This window comes from Salmo salar, chromosome ssa18 (genome assembly GCF_905237065.1).
Source record: "Salmo salar chromosome ssa18, Ssal_v3.1, whole genome shotgun sequence".
NCBI classification, from domain to species: Eukaryota; Metazoa; Chordata; class Actinopteri; order Salmoniformes; family Salmonidae; genus Salmo; species Salmo salar.
Window position 1 is genome coordinate 10,211,837 of NC_059459.1, and position 19,268 is coordinate 10,231,104.

The 19,268-nt window shown below is 45.6% G+C and overlaps 1 protein-coding gene across 2 annotated transcripts in view; it reads right to left on the reverse strand.

Annotated features, from left to right (window-relative positions):
- LOC100136521 (vertebrate ancient opsin) overlaps positions 1-942 on the reverse strand; it is a 57,989-nt gene extending 57,047 nt beyond the window's left edge. Inside the window, 1 exon segment of one of the 2 annotated variants that reach the window (NM_001123626.1) lies at positions 54-420. In NM_001123626.1, the coding sequence (NP_001117098.1) occupies positions 54-420 (367 nt within the window). 2 annotated transcript variants of the gene reach the window in all.
- Positions 943-19,268: the final 18,326 nt, after the last annotated feature.

Sequence of the window (19,268 nt, forward strand, 5' to 3'; positions counted from 1 at the left end):
ACACCAGCATCCAATTTATTCAAATACATAACCATGAACCATGCTGAACTTACCGAAATAGGTGACTGCAAAACCTTCCAAAACGCAAGCCCAATTTCCAAGGAAAAAATACCCTCTGGCGTTTGTTAGAAAACTTATGGTTCCACCGGTGAGTGACACAAGGAAGTCAGCGAGAGATAAATTAACTATGATATAATTTAAGGGCTGTCTCAGCTGTTTGAACTTGTAAGTGGCCAACATAACAGTGAAATTTTCAAAGAGAGACAGAGATGTTATAACAAACATCAAGGTAGCCAAAACTGCGAAATTCCAAGGTGCCAGATTTGTTATTGGACCAGTGAACGGATCAGCATGTGGTTTGTAGATCTCTGATGCCTCGTTATAAGAAACACCATTTACTGCAATTCTTAAAGTATCCATTGTCCATGTCCAAATAATTGCACGCGACCTAGAGAGTAATATTAATATTGCACTTGGGGGTTATGTAAAGGGTCTGAGATTTTGTGGTCCATATGTCTCATTTTCACAACTTAATTTAGACTCTCATCCTCGGAGTCGCGCGTAAAAAACATTCGTTTGAAAGAATGACTGGATCAACAGCCATCGCTTGAAATCTTTAGACTACTTGTCTTTGAGTAGGTTGAACTTCAGATCTTGATATCCGCATTTTGTTTGAAATAACCTATTTTGGACCAAAGCGACGAATCCACAGTTATTCAGAGTTCATGAAAGTGAGCCTGCATCTCGAAAACAGCAACGGTAAACCAAAAGGGCAAAAGCAGTGCTGCAAATAAACGAACACTTTATAAATGAATCTGTGGGGGCAGTATCGGAGTCTTGAGAAGGCACACCAACAACTAAATAGGTGACTGATGAGCAGCATCTTGTATGCGCTTATATAGCCGACTCGCTCGCAATAACTCCTGCCCTCGAGGAAACGCAAAACCTAGCTACTTGTCAGATGTGCAAATGAGGTCTGTATGCGACGAATCCGCAGCCTTGCACGTTCATATTTTGAATATGTTTTTTATTCGTAATTTTGCAACTACAGGCATTTTGGGCATTTCTAATTTTCCCAAAAGATGTGTTTCTTGAAAAAACTTTTATCAATAGAAATACTTTTCTAATTTTGTCAGGAACCGTAAACTTGTATTGGATGTGACAATACATTTTGCTCAGTTTTCAAAACACTTTTCTGCAGTTTTCATTGCCATCGCATAATAAAACATTCCATTTTAATTTAAAACTGAATGATAAACAGATTGGATTTTTTGGATTATCTGTCTATAGTATTTGGTACTACCACATTTAATAAATCATTATTTTAATTCCTTAATCAATAAATATGGGCCTGCGCTGGCTGTGCTTGTATACCTGCATGGACGCTACCATCAACAATGCAGTGTCTTGCTGAAATAGTTATATTTATAGTTTTGACAGTAGTCACACTGTAAAGAGGTTACCTTGAATTTGACTGTTGTTTACAGGCAGCTTGGTGGCAAATAATATTCTGTATTTAATATTACAGTACACCTACTGTAATATAAAGATGGTATCAGAGCAAGTACTGTGTAATGACACACAGTACAATATCATAAAATGTACTGTATTATACTATAAAAAAGTAAATGCTACAGTAATTGGAAGGGATGAATGAAATGTATCGAGGGGAGGGGCTTGTATTTCACATTATTTTACTGTAATTACAAGGGATTGGTGCAAGCAGGTTGGCTGCTAGGTAAAGTATTTACACAATGCAGCATATTAATTCATATTTGGTGTTTTATATCACTTGCACTTCTAACAAAGGCTTCCAAACTTACAGGGAAAAACAGACCAAAAGGACATGGCAAGATGCTCAACCTGTTAAGGTTAAGACTAGATGCAACTCCAATCTTGCCTCATAAACAACAGAGGAAGACTAACAGTGACATGCTTACTAACGGGCCCCAAAAAATTTAATAATGTAGAAATAATAGCACAAGGAATAAATACACAATGAGTAACGATAACTTGGCTATATACACGGTTATCTAATCTGTCCCCTATACATTTTAAATTGATGGGGTACTATAATCACATAGGAGTTAAATTGTTACAGCATTTCCCCTCACCAGTGCAACAAATAAAGCCTCTTACAAGGCATGCTTCAAAATGTGTTAATAGACCCGAAACAACAATTCCAAATCAAATTTTATTTGTCACATGCGCCAAATACAACAGGTGTAGACCTTACCATTCACTCACTAGTGCTCAAAAGGGTTTTGGTGCTCCCAAGATACTATATGATACTGTAGTCTGATGGGGTGGAATTACAATACCATTTGAAATACACCAATTTTCCCACAAACCATCATCATTTACGACAGAGGTGTAGACTCAAGTCACATGACTTGGACTCGAGTCTAACTCCAGTCACGGAGGCTCAGGGCTGAGGAGCGTCGCTAGAGGCTCAGGGCTGAGGAGCGTTGCTGGAGACCGAGTGCTCACAGCAGGCACTGGCTGTACCGGGTTATGGAGGCGCACTGGAGGGTGAGTGCAGGGAGCAGGAACAGGACGTACTAATGGCCGAGTGCTCACAGCAGGCACGGGTGTACCGGGTTATGGAGGCCTAGTGCGTGGGGCTGGCTTTGGAGGCGCCAGACTAGTAACACGCACCTCGGGGCGAGTGCGGGGAGCAGGAACAGGACGTACTGGACTGGGCAGGCACACTAGAGGCCTGATGCGTGGGGCTGGCTTTGGAGGCGCCAGACTAGTGACACGCACCTCAGGGCTAGTGCGGGGAGCAGGAACTTCTCCCTGGTTGCCGGCCAACTCTCGCCCGGCAATGCTGCGGAGCCCTTATTGACCGCACCGGACTGTGCGTGCGTATGGGCGACACAGTGCGTATCTCCGCATAACAAGGTGCTTGCTTGATCCGTCGCTCCCCATAATAAGCACGGGGAGTTGGCTCAGGTCTCCATCCTGACTCTGCCCAACTCCCCGTGTCTCTCGCCCGGCAACGCTGCGGAGCCCTTATTGACCGCACCGGACTGTGCGTGCGTATGGGCGACACAGTGCGTATCTCCGCATAACAAGGTGCTTGCATGATCCGTCGCTCCCCATAATAAGCACGGGGAGTTGGCTCAGGTCTCCATCCTGACTCTGCCCAACTCCCCGTGTGCCCCCCCAAAAAATGTTTTGGGGGGATGCCTCTCGGCCTCATGTAGCTCCCTTAATTCCCTCTCCCAGAAACGTCATTCTGCCTTTGCTGCCTCCAGTTCTTCCCTCGGTCGCCGGTACTCCCCAGCCTGCCTCCAGGGTCCCTTTCCATCTAAGATCTCCTCGCATGTCCACGACTCCAAATATTTATCCTGCTACTCCTTCTTCCGCTGCTTGGTCCTTTTTTGGTGGGTGGTTCTGTCATAGGCGTCGTAAGGATAGGACCAAGGCGCAGCGGGTATAGTGCTCATCTTCTTAATTTATTAAAAGATAACACTTAAACAAAATAAACAAAACAACGAAACAGTTCCGTAAGGCAACACAGGCTATACAGGAAAACAACCACCCACAAAACACAAGTGAAAACAAACCCAACTAAATATGGCCTCCAATTAGAGACAACGACAACCTCTAATTGGAGGTCATTGTGAAAAAACAACATAGAAATAGAAAACTAGATATACACATAGAAAATATAGAACATAAACCAATAACACCGAAACACACATAACAAACATCCCCTGCCACGCCCTGACCAAACTACAATGACAAATAACCCCTTTTACTGGTCAGGATGTGACAAAAGAAACTTTAATCCCAACCCTCAGCCACTCTCAGCCCATCCCACCTATCACCATTGACCACCCTTGTTTGGTTTCCATGTGCCCTATATTTTTCAATTGTGCTGTGATGTTTTACAAAATCTTTGAATCTTTCTAATTGTATATAATCCACAGATTGTGAGCTAAAGATGAAAACCTTTCCTAAGAGTATTATTATATAATTTATTGATTGGCTATGGCTTACCAGATCGCCCAGCATCACTATTTGTAAGGTTAATTTTAAGTGCATGTTGTGATTTTTTTAACCTGTTAGGGCTAGGGGGCAGTATTGACACGGCCGGATAAAAAACGTACCCGATTTAATCTGGTTACTACTCCTGCCCAGTAACTAGAATATGCATATAATTATTGGCTTTGGATAGAAAACACCCTAAAGTTTCTAAAACTGTTTGAATGGTGTCTGTGAGTATAACAGAACTCATATGGCAGGCAAAAACCTGAGAAGATTCTGAACAGGAAGAGGCCTGTCTGACAAGTTGTTGTTCATCTTGGCTCTTTTTATTGAAGACTGAGGATCTTTGCTGTAACGTGACACTTCCTACGGCTCCCATAGTCTCTCAGAGCCCGGGAAAAAGCTGAATGACATCGAGGCAGCCCCAGGCTGAAACACATTATCGCGTTTGGATAGTGGCTGGTCAGAGTACTCTGAGACTCAGGCGCGTGCACGAGGGCACGAGATGTTTTTATTTTCTCTCTCTTTGTACGTATACACGCTTTCCCGGTCGGAATATTATCGCTTTTTTACGAGAAAAATGGCATAAAAATTGATTTTAATCAGCGGTTGACATGCTTCGAAGTACGGTAATGGAATATTTATAATTTTTTTGTCAGGAAATGCGCCATGCTCATCACCCTTATTTACCCTTTCGGATAGTGTCTTGAACGCACGAACAAAACGCCGCTATTTGGATATAACAATGGATTATTTGGGACCAAACCAACATTTGTTATTGAAGTAGAAGTCCTGGGAGTGCATTCTGACGAAGAACAGCAAAGGTAATAACATTTTTCTTATAGTAAATCTGACTTTGGTGAGTGCTAAACTTGGTGGGTGTCTAAATAGCTAGCCCTGTGATGCCGGGCTATCTACTCAGAATATTGCAAAATGTGCTTTCACCGAAAAGCTATTTTCAAATCGGACATATCGAGTGCATAGAGGAGTACTGTATCTATAATTCTTAAAATAATTGTTATGTTTTTTGTGAACGTTTATCGTGAGTAATTTAGTAAATTCACCAGCAGTGTTCGGTCGGAATGCTAGTCACATGCTAGTCACATGCTAATGTAAAAAGCTGGTTTTTGATATAAATATGAACTTGATTGAACAAAACATGCATGTATTGTATAACATAATGTCCTAGGGTTGTCATCTGATGAAGATCATCAAAGGTTAGTGCTGCATTTAGCTGTGGTTTGGGTTTATGTGACATTATATGCTAGCTTGAAAAATGGGTGTCTGATTATTTCTGGCTGGGTACTCTGCTGACATAATCTAATGTTTTGTTTTCGTTGTAAAGCCTTTTTGAAAAATCGGACAGTGTGGTTAGATTAACGAGAGTCTTGTCTTTAAAATGGTGTAAAATAGTCATATGTTTGAAAAATTGAAGTTTTGCATTTTTGAGGTATTTGAATATCGCGCCACGGGATTACACTGGCTGTTGCGTCCCACCTAGCCCATAGAGGTTAACCATTCCTGAACCTGTGACCAGAAACAAGCTACATAGGGGCAATACCAGAATAAGTTAAGTATTGATTCTACAGAGCTGAGATTGTTGTATGCCCCATATATATCACATTCTGTTGGTGGCAAGGATTTTGTATAATAATTTAAATTGAAAAACTCTAAGAGTCGAGTCAAGTGCATTTTTTTGTACCAGTTCATAAACCATGTGCCAAGGAATTGGTACATCGAAAATGTCCTCCAATTTACACAGCGCCACTGTTAACATTTTTGTCCTCAGATGAAACTGGTATATTTTTCTATTTATACCAGTTCTTTTCATATCAGGGATCAAGGTAACACCCGGATGCAGACTGTCGAAGTAACAATGTTTATTGTAGCAACAGCGTCAGGCAAAGACAGGTCAAAGCAGGCAGGGGTTGAAGATCCAGGGTAAGGCAAAGGTACAGAACGGTAGGCGGACTCAGGGTCAGGGACAGGCAGAGTTCAGTAATCCAGAGGTGGAGCAACGGTACAGGACGGCAGGCAGACTCAGGGTCAGAGACAGGCAGAGTGGTCAGGCGGGCGGGATCAGGGTCAGGACATGCAAAGGTCAAGAACCAGGAGGATGAAGAAAGAGTGTCACACCCTGATCTGTTTCACCTGTCTTTGTTATTGTCTCCACCCTCTCCGGGTGTCGCTTGTTTTCCCCAATGTATTTATCCCTGTGTTTCCTCTCTCTCTGTGCCAGTTCATCTTGTATGTCCAAGGTAAGCAGCATTTTTTCCTGTTGTCCTGCTTTTGCTACTTCTCCTTTTTCTAGTTCTCCCGGTTTTGACCCTTGCCTGTTTCTGGACCCTGTACCCGCCTGCCTGACCATTCTGCCTGCCTTGACCTCGAGCCTGCCTGCCACTCTACCTCCTGGACTCTGATCTGTTTTTGACCTTTTGCCTGTCTATGACCATTCTCTTGCCTACTCCATTTTGGATTATTAAACATCTAAGACTCCAACCATCTGCCTCCTGTGTCTGCATCTGGGTCTCGCCTTGAGTTATAAACTGGCCACGAGAGTGCCTGGAATACAGAGCCTCTCTTCAATACCTTTCTTCACGGATTATCTGAGGTGGTAAAAGATGAGCTTGCTGCTCGGGAATTGCCGGTGGATCTCGACTCCCTCATCGCCCTAACCATTAAAATTGATGGATGATGAAGGGAACTCAGGAGTGAGAGGTCTGGCCTCGGGCACACTCATTGACCCGCTATGGCTCGCTCATCTTCAAAGGAATCCAGAAGTTCCCGAAGGCAGTTTTCCCGAGAGGATCCGAAGCCACCCGAGCTCCCTCATGAATTATCAACGACGGGTCAGTTGGATTCTCCTGAGCCTGAGTTGGATTCTCCTGAGCCTATGCAATTGGGAAGAGCTAGGTTATTTGTTGGGGAACGCTCATGTAGGCTGAATTACAACTGTTGTCTGTACTGTGGAAGGGCAGGACTTTACATAGCTACCTGCCCTTTTTTTGTGCTTTTGCTGTGGGGAGACCAATCTAGGTCTCTCCGAGTGCTTATTGACTCTGGGGCGGATGAAAGTTTTATGGATGCTACTATTGCTTCTGAGCTAGGTATTCCCATTCAACCTCTCTCAGTTCCCATGGATGATAGGGCACAGGACCTCTGCTCAATAGGTGGAGTCACCCATAGTACTGTGTCCATTCAAATACGGATTTCCAGGAACCACAGTGAGACCATACAGTTCGTCCTCATTGCATCTTCCCATGTTCCTGTTGTCGTTGGGTTTTTCTGGCTCCAAAATCATAACCCTGTTATTGACTGGACCACAAGCGCCATCATGGGTTGGAGCCCATTTTGCCATTCCCACTGTCTTCAAGCAGCACAGCCTTCCCCCAGATGTCTTCCTCAGGACGTCAGCAAGGCTTTGGATGTTTCTGTCATTCCCACTGAATACCATGACCTACTTGAAGTTTTCAGTAAGGCACGTGCTACTTCCCTACCCCCGCACCGTCCTTATGATTGTGCCATTGATCTTCTCCCAGGCACCACCACCAAGGGGTCGGCTATATTCTCTATCGGGCCGGAGACCAAGGCTATGGAGGAGTACATAGAGGAGTCTCTGGCTATTGGGGCCATCCGTCCATCTGCATCTCCTGCCGGCGCAAGGTTTTTCTTTGTGGAGAAGAAGGACAAGAACTTGCATCCGTGCATTAACTACTGAATGACATTACTGTCAAAAATGTCTACCACCTGGTTCGGATACGTGAAGGGGATGAGTGGAAGACAGCCTTCAACACAGCCAGCAGACATTATGAGTATCAGGTCATGCCGTTTGGACTCACCAACGCCCCTGTCTTTCAGGCTTTGGTAAACGATGTGCTCCGGGACATGCTCAACCGCTTTGTGTTCGTCTACCTTGACAACATCCTGTATTTTTCCCGGTCTGCCCAAGAACATGTTCTTCACGTCAGGCAGGTCCTTCAGCGCCTCCTGGAGAACCAATTGTTTGTGAAAGCCAAGAAGTGTGACTTCCACCGTTCTACAATCGCTTTTCTGGGATATGTCATTGCTGAGGGTAATGTCCAGATGGATCCTGGAAAGGTGAAGCAGTGGTGGATTGGCCTCAACCTACGTCCAAGGTACAGTCGCAACGTTTCCTAGAATTTGCAAACTTCTACCGCCATTTCATTCAGGATTACAGCACCCTGGCAGCCCCTCTCTCGGCACTCACTTCTCCGAAAGTACCGTTCAAATGGTCTTCTGAGGTCAACAAAGCCTTTGTGGACCTGAAGCATCGGTTCACAACAGCACCCATCCTCATCCATCTGGACCCGTCGAGTCAATTTGTGGTTGAGGTGGATGCTTCTGATGTTGGAGTGGGAACCATCCTGTCCCAGCGATCTGCCCAGGACCAAAAGCTTCATTCCTGTTCCTTCCTGTCCCATCGTCTCAATTCTGCAGAGAGGAACTACGACGTAGGCAACCGAGAACCCCTGGCAGTCAAGATGGCGTTGGAAGAGTAGAGGCACTGGCTGGAAGGAGCAGAACAGCCATTCTTGGTCTGGACAGACCATAAAAATCTGGAATATCTCCGTACAGCCAAGCGACTTAAGTCCAGATTCAACTTCACCATTTCCTACCGCCCAGGGTCCAAAAATGTGAAGCCTGAAGCTCTCTCTCGCCTATACAGTTCCTCTGCCACACCCTCGGTCACTGAAACCATTCTCCCTACCTCATGCCTAGCAGCCACAGTGGATTGGGGTATTGAGACCATGGTTCACAAGGCACAACGCTCCCAGCATGGACCTGAAGGCGGGCCAGCTAACTGGCTGTTTGTCTCTAACTCAGTCCGGTCCCGGGTCCTGGAATGGGCTCGTTCCTCCAGGCTAACCTGTCATCCTGGTTCCCGCCGTACCCTAGCCTTCTTTCGACAACTTTTCTGGTGGCCCACAATGGTTCCTGACGTCTCTGCCTTTGTCGCTGCATGCACGGTGTGAGCCCAGAACAAGACCGCACCGCAAGCTCCTTTTGGCCTTCTTCAGCCACTACCGGTCCCTTATCGTCCCTGGTCCCATATCTCTCTGGACTTTGTCACTGGGCTTCCCCCGTCTGATGGCAACACCGTCATTCTGACAGTGGTGAATCGGTGTTCTAAGGCCGATCATCCCTCTCCCTAAACTACCCTCTGCCAAGGAAATGGCCCAGTTCATGGTGCAGCACGTCTTCCGGATCCATGGACTCCCGGTGGATATGGTTTCCGACCGGGGTCCTCAATTCTCATCTCAGTTTTGGAAGGTGTTCTGCACCCTTATTGGGGCATCGGCCAGTCTATCCTCCGGATTCCATCCACAATCGAACGGCCAGCCGGAGCGAGCTAATCAGGACCTGGAGACCACCTTAAGATGCCAGGTCTCAACCAACCCCACCAACTGGAGCCGTCAACTGGTCTGGGTGGAGTATGCCCGGAACACCCTTCCCTGTTCTGCCACGGGACTCTCCCCTTTTGAGTGCTCCATGGGGTATCAGCCTCCACTCTTCCCAGAACAAGAGCAGGAGGTCAGCGTACCCTTGGCCCAGATGTTTGTCCGCCGCTGTCAACATGCCTGGAGAAGAGCCAGGGCAGCTATTCTCAAGACCAACTCTAGGTATTGTCGACAAGAGGACCATCGCCGGACCCAGCTCCCTGCTACTGCATTGGGCAGAAGGTATGGCTTTCCACTCGGTATATGCCCCTTCGAGTGGAGGCCCGCAAGCTGTCTCCCCATTTCATTGGTCCTTTTCCCATCTCCAGAGTCCTGAGTTCCACTGCTATCCATCTTGTGTTACCCTGTACCCTCCGTATTTACCCTAACTTACATGTGTCTAGGATTAAGCCTGTGTCTCACAGTCCTTTGTCTTCTGTTTCCAGGCCCATCCCTCCCCCCGAGTCATCGATGGCCAGACAGCGTACATGGTGAGACGCCTCCTGAGGGTTCGGCCACGGGGCAGGGGTTTCCAGTACCTGGTTGACTGGGGGGGTTATAGTTTGCAGATGACACTACAGTGTTAGGCTTGATTATTAACCTCTATGGGCTAGGTGGGACGCTGGCGTCCCACCTACGTAACAGCCACTTGCAGCCTGTGGCGCGATTTTCTAAATCTTAAAAATCCTATTACTTCAATTTCTCAAACATATGACTATTTTACAGCTATTTAAAGACAAGACTCTCGTTAATCTAACCACACTGTCTGATTTCAAAAAGGCTTTACAACGAAAGCAAAACATTAGATTATGTCAGCAGAGTACCAAGCCAGAAATAATCAGACACCCATTTTTCAAGCCAGCATATAATGTCACCAAAACCCAGAAGACAGCTAAATGCAGCACTCACCTTTGATGATCTTCATCAGATGACAACCCTAGGACATTATGTTATACAATACATGCATGTTTTGTTCAATCAAGTTCATATTTATATCAAAAACCAGCATTTTACATTAGCATGTGACGTTCAGAACTAGCATACCCCCCGCAAACTTCCGGGGAATTCGCTAACATTTTACTAAATTACTCACGATAAACGTTCACAAAAAGCATAACAATTATTTTAAGAATTATAGATAGATTACTCCTCTATGCACTCGATATGTCCGATTTTAAAATAGCTTTTTGGTGAAAGCACATTTTGCAATATTCTAAGTACATAGCCCAGGCATCACGGGCTCGCTATTTAGACACCCGGCAAGTTTAGCACTCACCATAATCATATTTACTATTATAAAAGTTTGATTACCTTTTGTTGTCTTCGTCAGAATGCACTCCCAGGACGTCTACTTCAATAACAAATGTTGGTTTGGTCCAAAATAATCCATCGTTATATCCGAATAGCGGCGTTTTGTTCGTGCGTTCCAGACACTATCCGAAATGGTAAAGAAGTGTCGCGCGCCTGGTGCAATTCGTGACAATAAAATTCTAAATATTCCATTACCGTACTTCGAAGCATGTCAACCGCTGTTTAAAATCAATTTTTACGCCATTTTTCTCGTAGAAAAGCAATAATATTCCGACAGGGAATCTCCTTTTCGGCAAACAGAGGAAAAAATCACAAAGGCGGGGGCGGTCGGGTCACGCGCATAAGCCCAGAGTCCCTTGATCGGCCACTTGAGAAAGGCGATAATGTGTTTCAGCCTGGGGCTGGAATGACGACATTCTGTTTTTTCCCGGGCTCTGAGCGCCTATGGACGACGTGGGAAGTGTCACGTTAGAGCAGAGATCCTTAGTAAAAGATAGAGATGGAAAAGAAGTTCAAGAAATGGTCAGACAGGCCACTTCCTGTAAAGGAATCTCTCAGGTTTTGACCTGCCATTTGAGTTCTGTTATACTCACAGACACCATTGAAACAGTTTTAGAAACTTTAGGGTGTTTTCTATCCATATGTAATAAGTATATGCATATTCTAGTTACTGGGTAGGAGTGGTAACCAGATTAAATCGGGTATGTTTTTTATCCAGCCGTGTCAATACTGCCCCCTAGCCCTAACAGGCTAACAACAACGAGACGGCCTACAGGGAAGAGGTGAAGGTCCTCGGAGTGTGGTGTCAGGAAAATAACCTCACACTCAACATCAACAAAACAAAGGAGATGATCGTGGACTTCAGGAAACAGCAGATGGAGCACCCCCCATCCACATGAATGGGACAGTAGTGGAGAAGATGGAAAGTTTTAAGTTCCTCAGCATACACATCAAGGACAAATTGAAATGGTCCACCCACACAGACAGCGTGGTCAAGAAGGCACAACAGCGCCTCTTCAACCTCGGGAGGATGAAGAAATTTGGTTTGTCACCGAAAACATTCACTAACTTTTACAGATGCACAATCAAGAGCATCCTGTCGGGCTGTATCACCGCCTGATACAGCAAAGGCTCCGCCCACAACCATAAGGCTCTCCAGAGTGTAGTGAGGTCTGCACAACGCATCACCGGGGGCAAACTACCTGCCCACCACCCGATGTCACAGGAAGGCCAAAAATATCATCAAGGACAACAACCACCCGAACCACTGCCTGTTCACCCCGCCAGAAGGCAAAGTCAGTACAGGTGCATCAATGCTGGGACCGAGAGACTAAAAAACAGCTTCTATCTCAAGGCCATCAGACTGTTAAACAGCCATCACTAACATCGAGTGGCTGCTGCCAACATACTGACTCAAATCTCTAGCCACTTTAATAATTAAAAATTGGATGTAATAAATGTATCACTTGTCACTTTAAACAATGGCACTTTATATAATGTTTACATACCCTACATTACTCATCTCATATGTATATACTGTACTCAATACCATCTACTGCATCTTGCCTATGCCGCACGGTCATCGCTCATCCATATACTTCTATGAACATATTCTTATTCATTCCTTTACACTTGTGTGTACAAGGTAGTTGTTGTGAAATTGTTGGATTACTTGTTAGACATTACTGCACGGTCGGAACTAGAAGCACAAGCATTTCGCTACACTCGCATTAACATCTGCTAACCATGTGTATGTGACCAATACAATTTGATTTGATTTGATTTCACATCTTGGACCTGGCCCTCATCGCCGACTTTCACCGCCGACACCCCGGTCAGCCAGGTATGTGCCCAGATCGGACTCCAGGTGGCGCACCTGGGGGGGTACTGTCACACCCTGATCTGTTTCACCTGTCCTTGTTATTTTCTCCAAACCCTCCAGGTGTCGCTTGTTTTCCCCAGTGTATTTATCCCAATTTCCTTTCTCTCTGTGCCAGTTCGTCTTGTATGTCCAAGTCAACCAGCGTTTTTCCCGTTCTCCTGCTTTTGCTATTTCTCCTTTTTCTAGTCCTCCCGGTTTTGACCCTTGCCTGTTTCTGAACTCTGCACCCGCCTGCCTGACCATTCTGCCTGCCTTGACCTCGAGCCTGCCTGCCACTCTGTACCTTCTGGACTCTGATCTGCTTTTGACCTTTTGCCTATCCACGACCATTCTCTTGCCTACTCCTTTTTGGATTATTAAACATCTAAGACTCCAACCATCTGCCTCCTGTGTCTGCATCTGGGTCTCGCCTTGAGTTATGATAGAGAGGCTGGGAAACGATAGGAGCTGACAGGAAAAAATGCTGGTTAGCTTGAACGAACAAGACAAACTGGCAACAAAAAGACAGAGAACACAGGTATAAATACACAGGGGATAATTGGGAAAATGGGCAAAAACACCTGGAGGGGGAGGAGACAAGCAAAAGGACAGGTGAAACAGATCAGGGCGTGACAGTACCCCCCCCCCCCTCCCCCTCCAGGGACGCCACCTGGCGTTCCACCCGGATGGATACATAGTTGACTGGGGTGTCGGTGGTGAAAGTCGGCATTGAGGGCTGGGTCCAAGATGTCTTTAGCGGGAACCCAGCACCTCTCCTTAGGGCCATAGCCCTCCCAGTCAACCAGGTAATGGAACCCCTGCCCTGTGGTTGAACCCTCAGTAGGCGTCTCACCATGTATGCTGGCTGGTCATCGATGACACGGGGGGAGGGATGGGCCTAGAAACAGAAGACAAGGGGCAGACAGACATGGTTTTCACTCTAGACACAGAAAAGGTAGGAAAAATACGAAGGGTACAGGGCAACAGAGGATGAACAGCAGAGGGGCTAATGATCTTGGAGTGGGGGGAACAGGTCTCGGCTTCCGGGGGTGTAGCAGCGGCCCTATAGTGACGTGCCAGTGCCTCAGACTTGACTTTCTTGGATACCGGCTAGTGCTGCAGAAGCGAAGTGGCCCGGGCCTTACTGACCCCCCAGGATGGGCTCCAGCCCATGATGGCACCAGTAGCCCAGTCAATGGAGGGATTGTGTCGCTGGAGCCAAGAGAATCCCAATACCACGGGAACCTGCTGAGACTCAACCAGCAAGAATTGGATAGCCTCGTTGTGGTTCCCCAACACTCGTAGGCTGACGGACGGACGGGGGGGTCTGGTGGGTGACCCGGCCTATAGAGCGCCCTTCCAGCGCTCTAACACCCATGGGAATGGAGAGTGGTTGAGTGGGGATTCCCAGCTTGGATACCAGGGTAATGTCCATGAGACTCACATTGGCCCCCGAGAGACCTGGAGAGACTTGGACTGGTCGCCCCACATCAGGGTGGCATGGAGAGGGGGGCGAGTAAGGAGAGAAGAACAATTATCTTTCAAACCCACCAGTGTACTCATTCCAAAGTAGAGACAAAATGACCGGCAGTACCACAATACAGACAACTCTGCGTACGCGTTCAGCCCTGCCGAGCTGCATCGGCTCGGGAAGATGTGAATTGGCAGTCTCCGGAGGCTATTGTAGCAACAGGGGCAGGCAAAGACAGGTCAAGGCAGGCAGGGGTCGAAGATCCAGGGTAATGAAAAGGTACAGGATGGCAGGCAGACTCAGGGTCAGACAGAGTGGTCAGGCGGGCGGGTACAGGGTCAGGACATGCAAAGGTCAAAAACCAGGAGGACGAGTAAAGAGAGGCTTGGAAACAATAGGCTCTGACAGGAAAAATGATGGTTAGCTTGAACAAACAAGACGAATTGGCAACAAACAGACAGAGAACACAGGTAAAAATACACAGGGGATAATTGGGAAGATGGGTGACACCTGGAAGGGGGTGGAGACAAGCACAAGGACAGGTGAAACAGTTCAGGCCGTGTCACTTTCAGCCAATTTGTATCTTTAATATATGGCAGGCAAACAAGTTCCCTACCTTCTCACTTTTCCACTTGACGCCTCCATTTTTGCAATCAGTTGGTTGTAAATTTGGATTGAGCAGATATTCCCATATATTTTCGATAACTGCATGTGACATAACTCCTCCATTTCTATTCAGAATATTATTAATAAATATGATAAAACATTTTTTCCATAAAGAATGATTTTTTATTAATCAATATATTTGAATTTAATCATAACATTTGTTGTAATATTTGTTCTATCTTTTCTGGAGGATAAAACTGAAATTGTTACCAGCTTTGTATGGCTTGTTTAACCTGTCTGGGAAGGTGGGACGCTGGCGTGGGACGCTGACGCTGGCAGATACTGGCACCCTAGTCAACAGCCTGTGGAATCGCCACGCGTGAAATACAAAACCTCATAAATGCTATAACTTCAATTTCTCAAACATATGACTATTTTACAACATTTTATAGATACACCTCTCCTGAATCGAACCACGTTTTCCGATTTCAAAAAGGCTTTACAGCAAAAACAAAACATTAGATTATGTTAGGAGAGTACCCTGCCGAAGAAATCACACTGCCATTTTCAAAGCAACTAGCATGCATCATAAATACCCAAAACACAGCTAAATGCAGCACTAACCTTTGATGATCTTCATCAGATGACACTCCTAGGACATTATGTTATACAATACATGCATTTTTGGTTCGATAAAGTTCATATTTATATATAAAAACAGCATTTTACATCGGCGCGTGACGTTCAGAAAATATTTTCCCTCAAATGCTTCCGGTGAATCAGCGCTACAATTTACAAAATTACTATTCGAAAACATTGTTAAAATGTAATATTGTCATTCAAAGAATTATAGATTAACATCTCGTGAATGCAACCGCATTGCCAGATTTAAAAATAACTTTACTGGGAAATCACACTTTGCAATAAACGACGTGATATGCTCAGAAAAATAGGCTAGGCGATGTATGTTAGCACCATCTTGGAACCATCTAAAATCAAATATACTATTGTAAATATTCCCTTACCTTTGATTATCTTCATCAGAAGGCACTTCCATGAATCCCAGGTCCACAACAAATGTAGTTTTGTTTGAAAAAGTTTATAATTTATGTCCCAATACTTCCTTCTTGTTAGCGCGTTCCGAAGGCTACTCATAATGTACTGAAGCGCGCGGGACTTGTCGTCACGAATGTGCAAAAAATATATATTTACGTTCGTTCAAACATGCAAACGTTGTATAACATAAATCTTTAGGGCCTTTTTCAACCAGAGCTTCAATAATATTCAAGGCGGACAGTTGACGTCCGGAACAAAAGGGTTCCCATGGGCGCCCGCGTCATAGTAGTAATGGCCCTCCTCCTGTGTCCAACTTCCCAAGCCTCTCTTTGGGTCAGTTTCTACCATAGAAGACTCAAACCACTTTGTAAAGACTGTTGACATCTAGCCTTAGGAAGTGCTAAATGATTAATAAGTCCCTGTGTGTTTCAATGGCAAAGGCTTTGAAGTGATTCCACACATCAGGTTTCCACTTCCTTTTAGGATTTGTCTCAGGGTTTTGACTGCCATATGAGTTCTGTTATACTCACAGACACCATTCAAACAGTTTTAGAAACTTTATAGTGTTTTCTATCCAAATCTACTAATTATATTTACTGGGCAGGAGTAGTAACCAGATTAAATCGGGTACGTTTTTTATCCGGCCGTGCAAATACTGCCCCCTATCCCCAACAGGTTTTAAGAAAGGGTGATACTTTAAATAAAATTTCATTTTCAATTGGTTGGAAATGAGAAGTGGTAATCTGTATGAAGGCAAAAAAAGCAATTTTTGATCAATGGATGAGCTTTTCTTAATAATCTACTGGAGAACCACTTTGGGTTTAAGAATAACTTATATATAAGTGAAGCTTTTAGAGGGATGTTTAAAGCTTTAATATTTAATCATTTTAGCCCCCCAAACTCATATTCATTATATAAATAGGCACGTTTAATTTTGCCTGGCTTAGCATTACAAATAAAATGAAATATCTTTTGCTCATATGATTTTAAAAACAAATCATCTGGAGTAGGCAATACCATTAGTAAGTAAATAAACTGTGATAGGACCAAAGAGTTAATCAATGTAATTTTTCCATAAATAGACAAGTATTTACCTCTCCGTGGTTGCAAAATGTTATCTATTTTTGCTAACTTTCTATTGAAATTAATTGTGGTAAATGAATACATATTTTTGGAGATGTGAATACCAAGTATGTGTACTTTACCATCCGCCCATTTTATTGGTAAACTACAAGGTAGTGTAAACACTAACACTTTGTTAATATGATCAGCTATCAGTTGATGAATTCCAACCACAACATAATAAGATGTACTCTTTCAAATAGGGGACAATCTAGATGTGTTATAGCCGTTGAGGTAATGACGCAGAATTCAAATATTATCTTATCTTGACATAGTCAATGACTTTTCTTGAAGGTGGTGATATAGTGCCTACAGAACGTATTTACAGTTGAAGTCGGAAGTTTACATACACTTAGGTTGGAGTCATTAAAACTTGTTTTTTAACCACTCCACAAATTTCTTGTTAACAAACTATAGTTTTGGCAAGTCGGCTAGGACATCTACTTTGTGCATGATGCAAGTAATTTTTCTGTGCACAGACCATGCAAGCGGCAACAAATGCGAAGACGTCAGGAACCATGGTAGGCCACCAAAAGTGGTGTCGCACAAAAGCCAGGGTCCAGCGGGAGCCCGGGTGGCAGGCAAGCCTGGAGGAATGGGCCCACTCCAGGACTGAGGAGCAGGACCACTCCAGGACCGAGGAGCAGACCGCGTCAGGAATGAACATCCGGTTATCTGGGAACGCTGCGCCTCACAAACATGCTTCCCTATTCCTCAGCTGAGTGCCGTCACCAGGCACAAGGTGGGAAGGATGGTCTCAGGTTCCGGGGAAGTAGCCCTGGGGCTATAACGGCATGACAGTGCATCTGGCTTGACATTCTTGGATCCCGGCCGGTATGAGAGGGAGAAGTTGAACCGGGTGAACAGTAGGGCCTACCTAGCTTGCCTGGAATTGAGACACTTGGAGGTGTGGAGATATTCCAGGTTCTTGTGGTCGGTCCACACAATAAAAGGATGTTCCATCCCCTCTAGCCAGTGCCTCCATTCCTCCAACGCCATCTTCACTGCAAGAAGCTCACGATTCCCCACATCATAGATCCTCTCCGTGGTGTTGAGGCGGTGGGAGAAAAAGGCGCAGGGATGTAACTTGAGGTCCAGGGCAGACCGCTGGGACAGGACAGCCCCCACTCCAACATCCTAAGCGTCGGCCTCCACCACGAACTAGCGGGACGGGTCAGGATGTACCAAGATGGGAGCTGTGTCGAAGCCGTGTTTAAGATCCCAGAACTCCCGGTCAGCAGCTGGGGACCACGTGAACCGAACCTTGGGAGAGGTGAGTGCAGACAGGGGGAAGCCAGGCTGCTGTAGCCCCAGATAAAGTGGCGGTAAAAGTTGTAGCTCAGTTGGTAAAGCATGGCGCTTGCAATGCCAGGGTTGTGGGTTCGATTCCCACGGGGGACCAGTATTTAAAAAATGTAATAAAAATGTATGCACTCTACTGTAAGTCGCTCTGGATAAGAGCGTCTGCTAAATGATGAAAATGTAAATGTAAAACCCCAGGAAGCATTGCAACTGAACTCTGGGTGTAGGCTAGGGCCAATCCACCACCACTGTCACCTTCCCAGGATCCATCTGTACACTCCCTGCAGCGATGATGTAACCCAGAAAGGGGATGGTGGAGTGATGGAATTCACACTTCTCTGCTTTTACAAAAAGCTGGTTCTCCAGGAGGCGTTGGAGAACCTGTCAGACGTGGAACCTGTGTTCTTGGGTGGAGTGGGAGAAGACAAGATGAACCGGTTCAACATGTCGCGGAGAACATCATTAACCAGAGCCTGGAACACAACAGGGGCATTAGTAAGACCAAATGGCATGACCAGATACTTGTAGTGACCGCTGGCCGTGTTGAAGGCAGTCTTTCACTCTTCCCCTTCCCTTATCCAATCAATCCCGCAGTCATATGGTCGGTGCGGTGGAAGCGAAGTGGCTCGGGCCTTATTGAACACCTCCTAGAGATCATGGTACTCCGCAGGAATGGCGGAGAGGTCCGGGGCAACTTCCGAGCCCCCAGGAAGACGTCCCGGGGCAGGCTGCGCTGACTTCAGGCAGTGGCCGTTGCAAAACGGGCTCCAGCCCATGATGGCAGACCAGACCAGACCAGTCAATGACGGGATTGTGTTGCTGGAGCCAGGAGAATACCAATACCACGGGAACCTGAGAAGACTTAATGAGCAGGAACTGGATCATCTCGCTGTGGTTCCCTAACACATAGGTTGATATGGATGGTATTGTGGGTGACCCGGCCTATAGAGCGCCCGGCCAGTGCTCTAACGTCCATGGGAATGGAGAGGAGCTGAGTGTGGATATCCAGCTGGGAAGCCAGGGTAGCGTCCATAAAGCTCTCATCGGCCCCAGAGTCGATGAGGACCCGGAGAGATTTCAACTG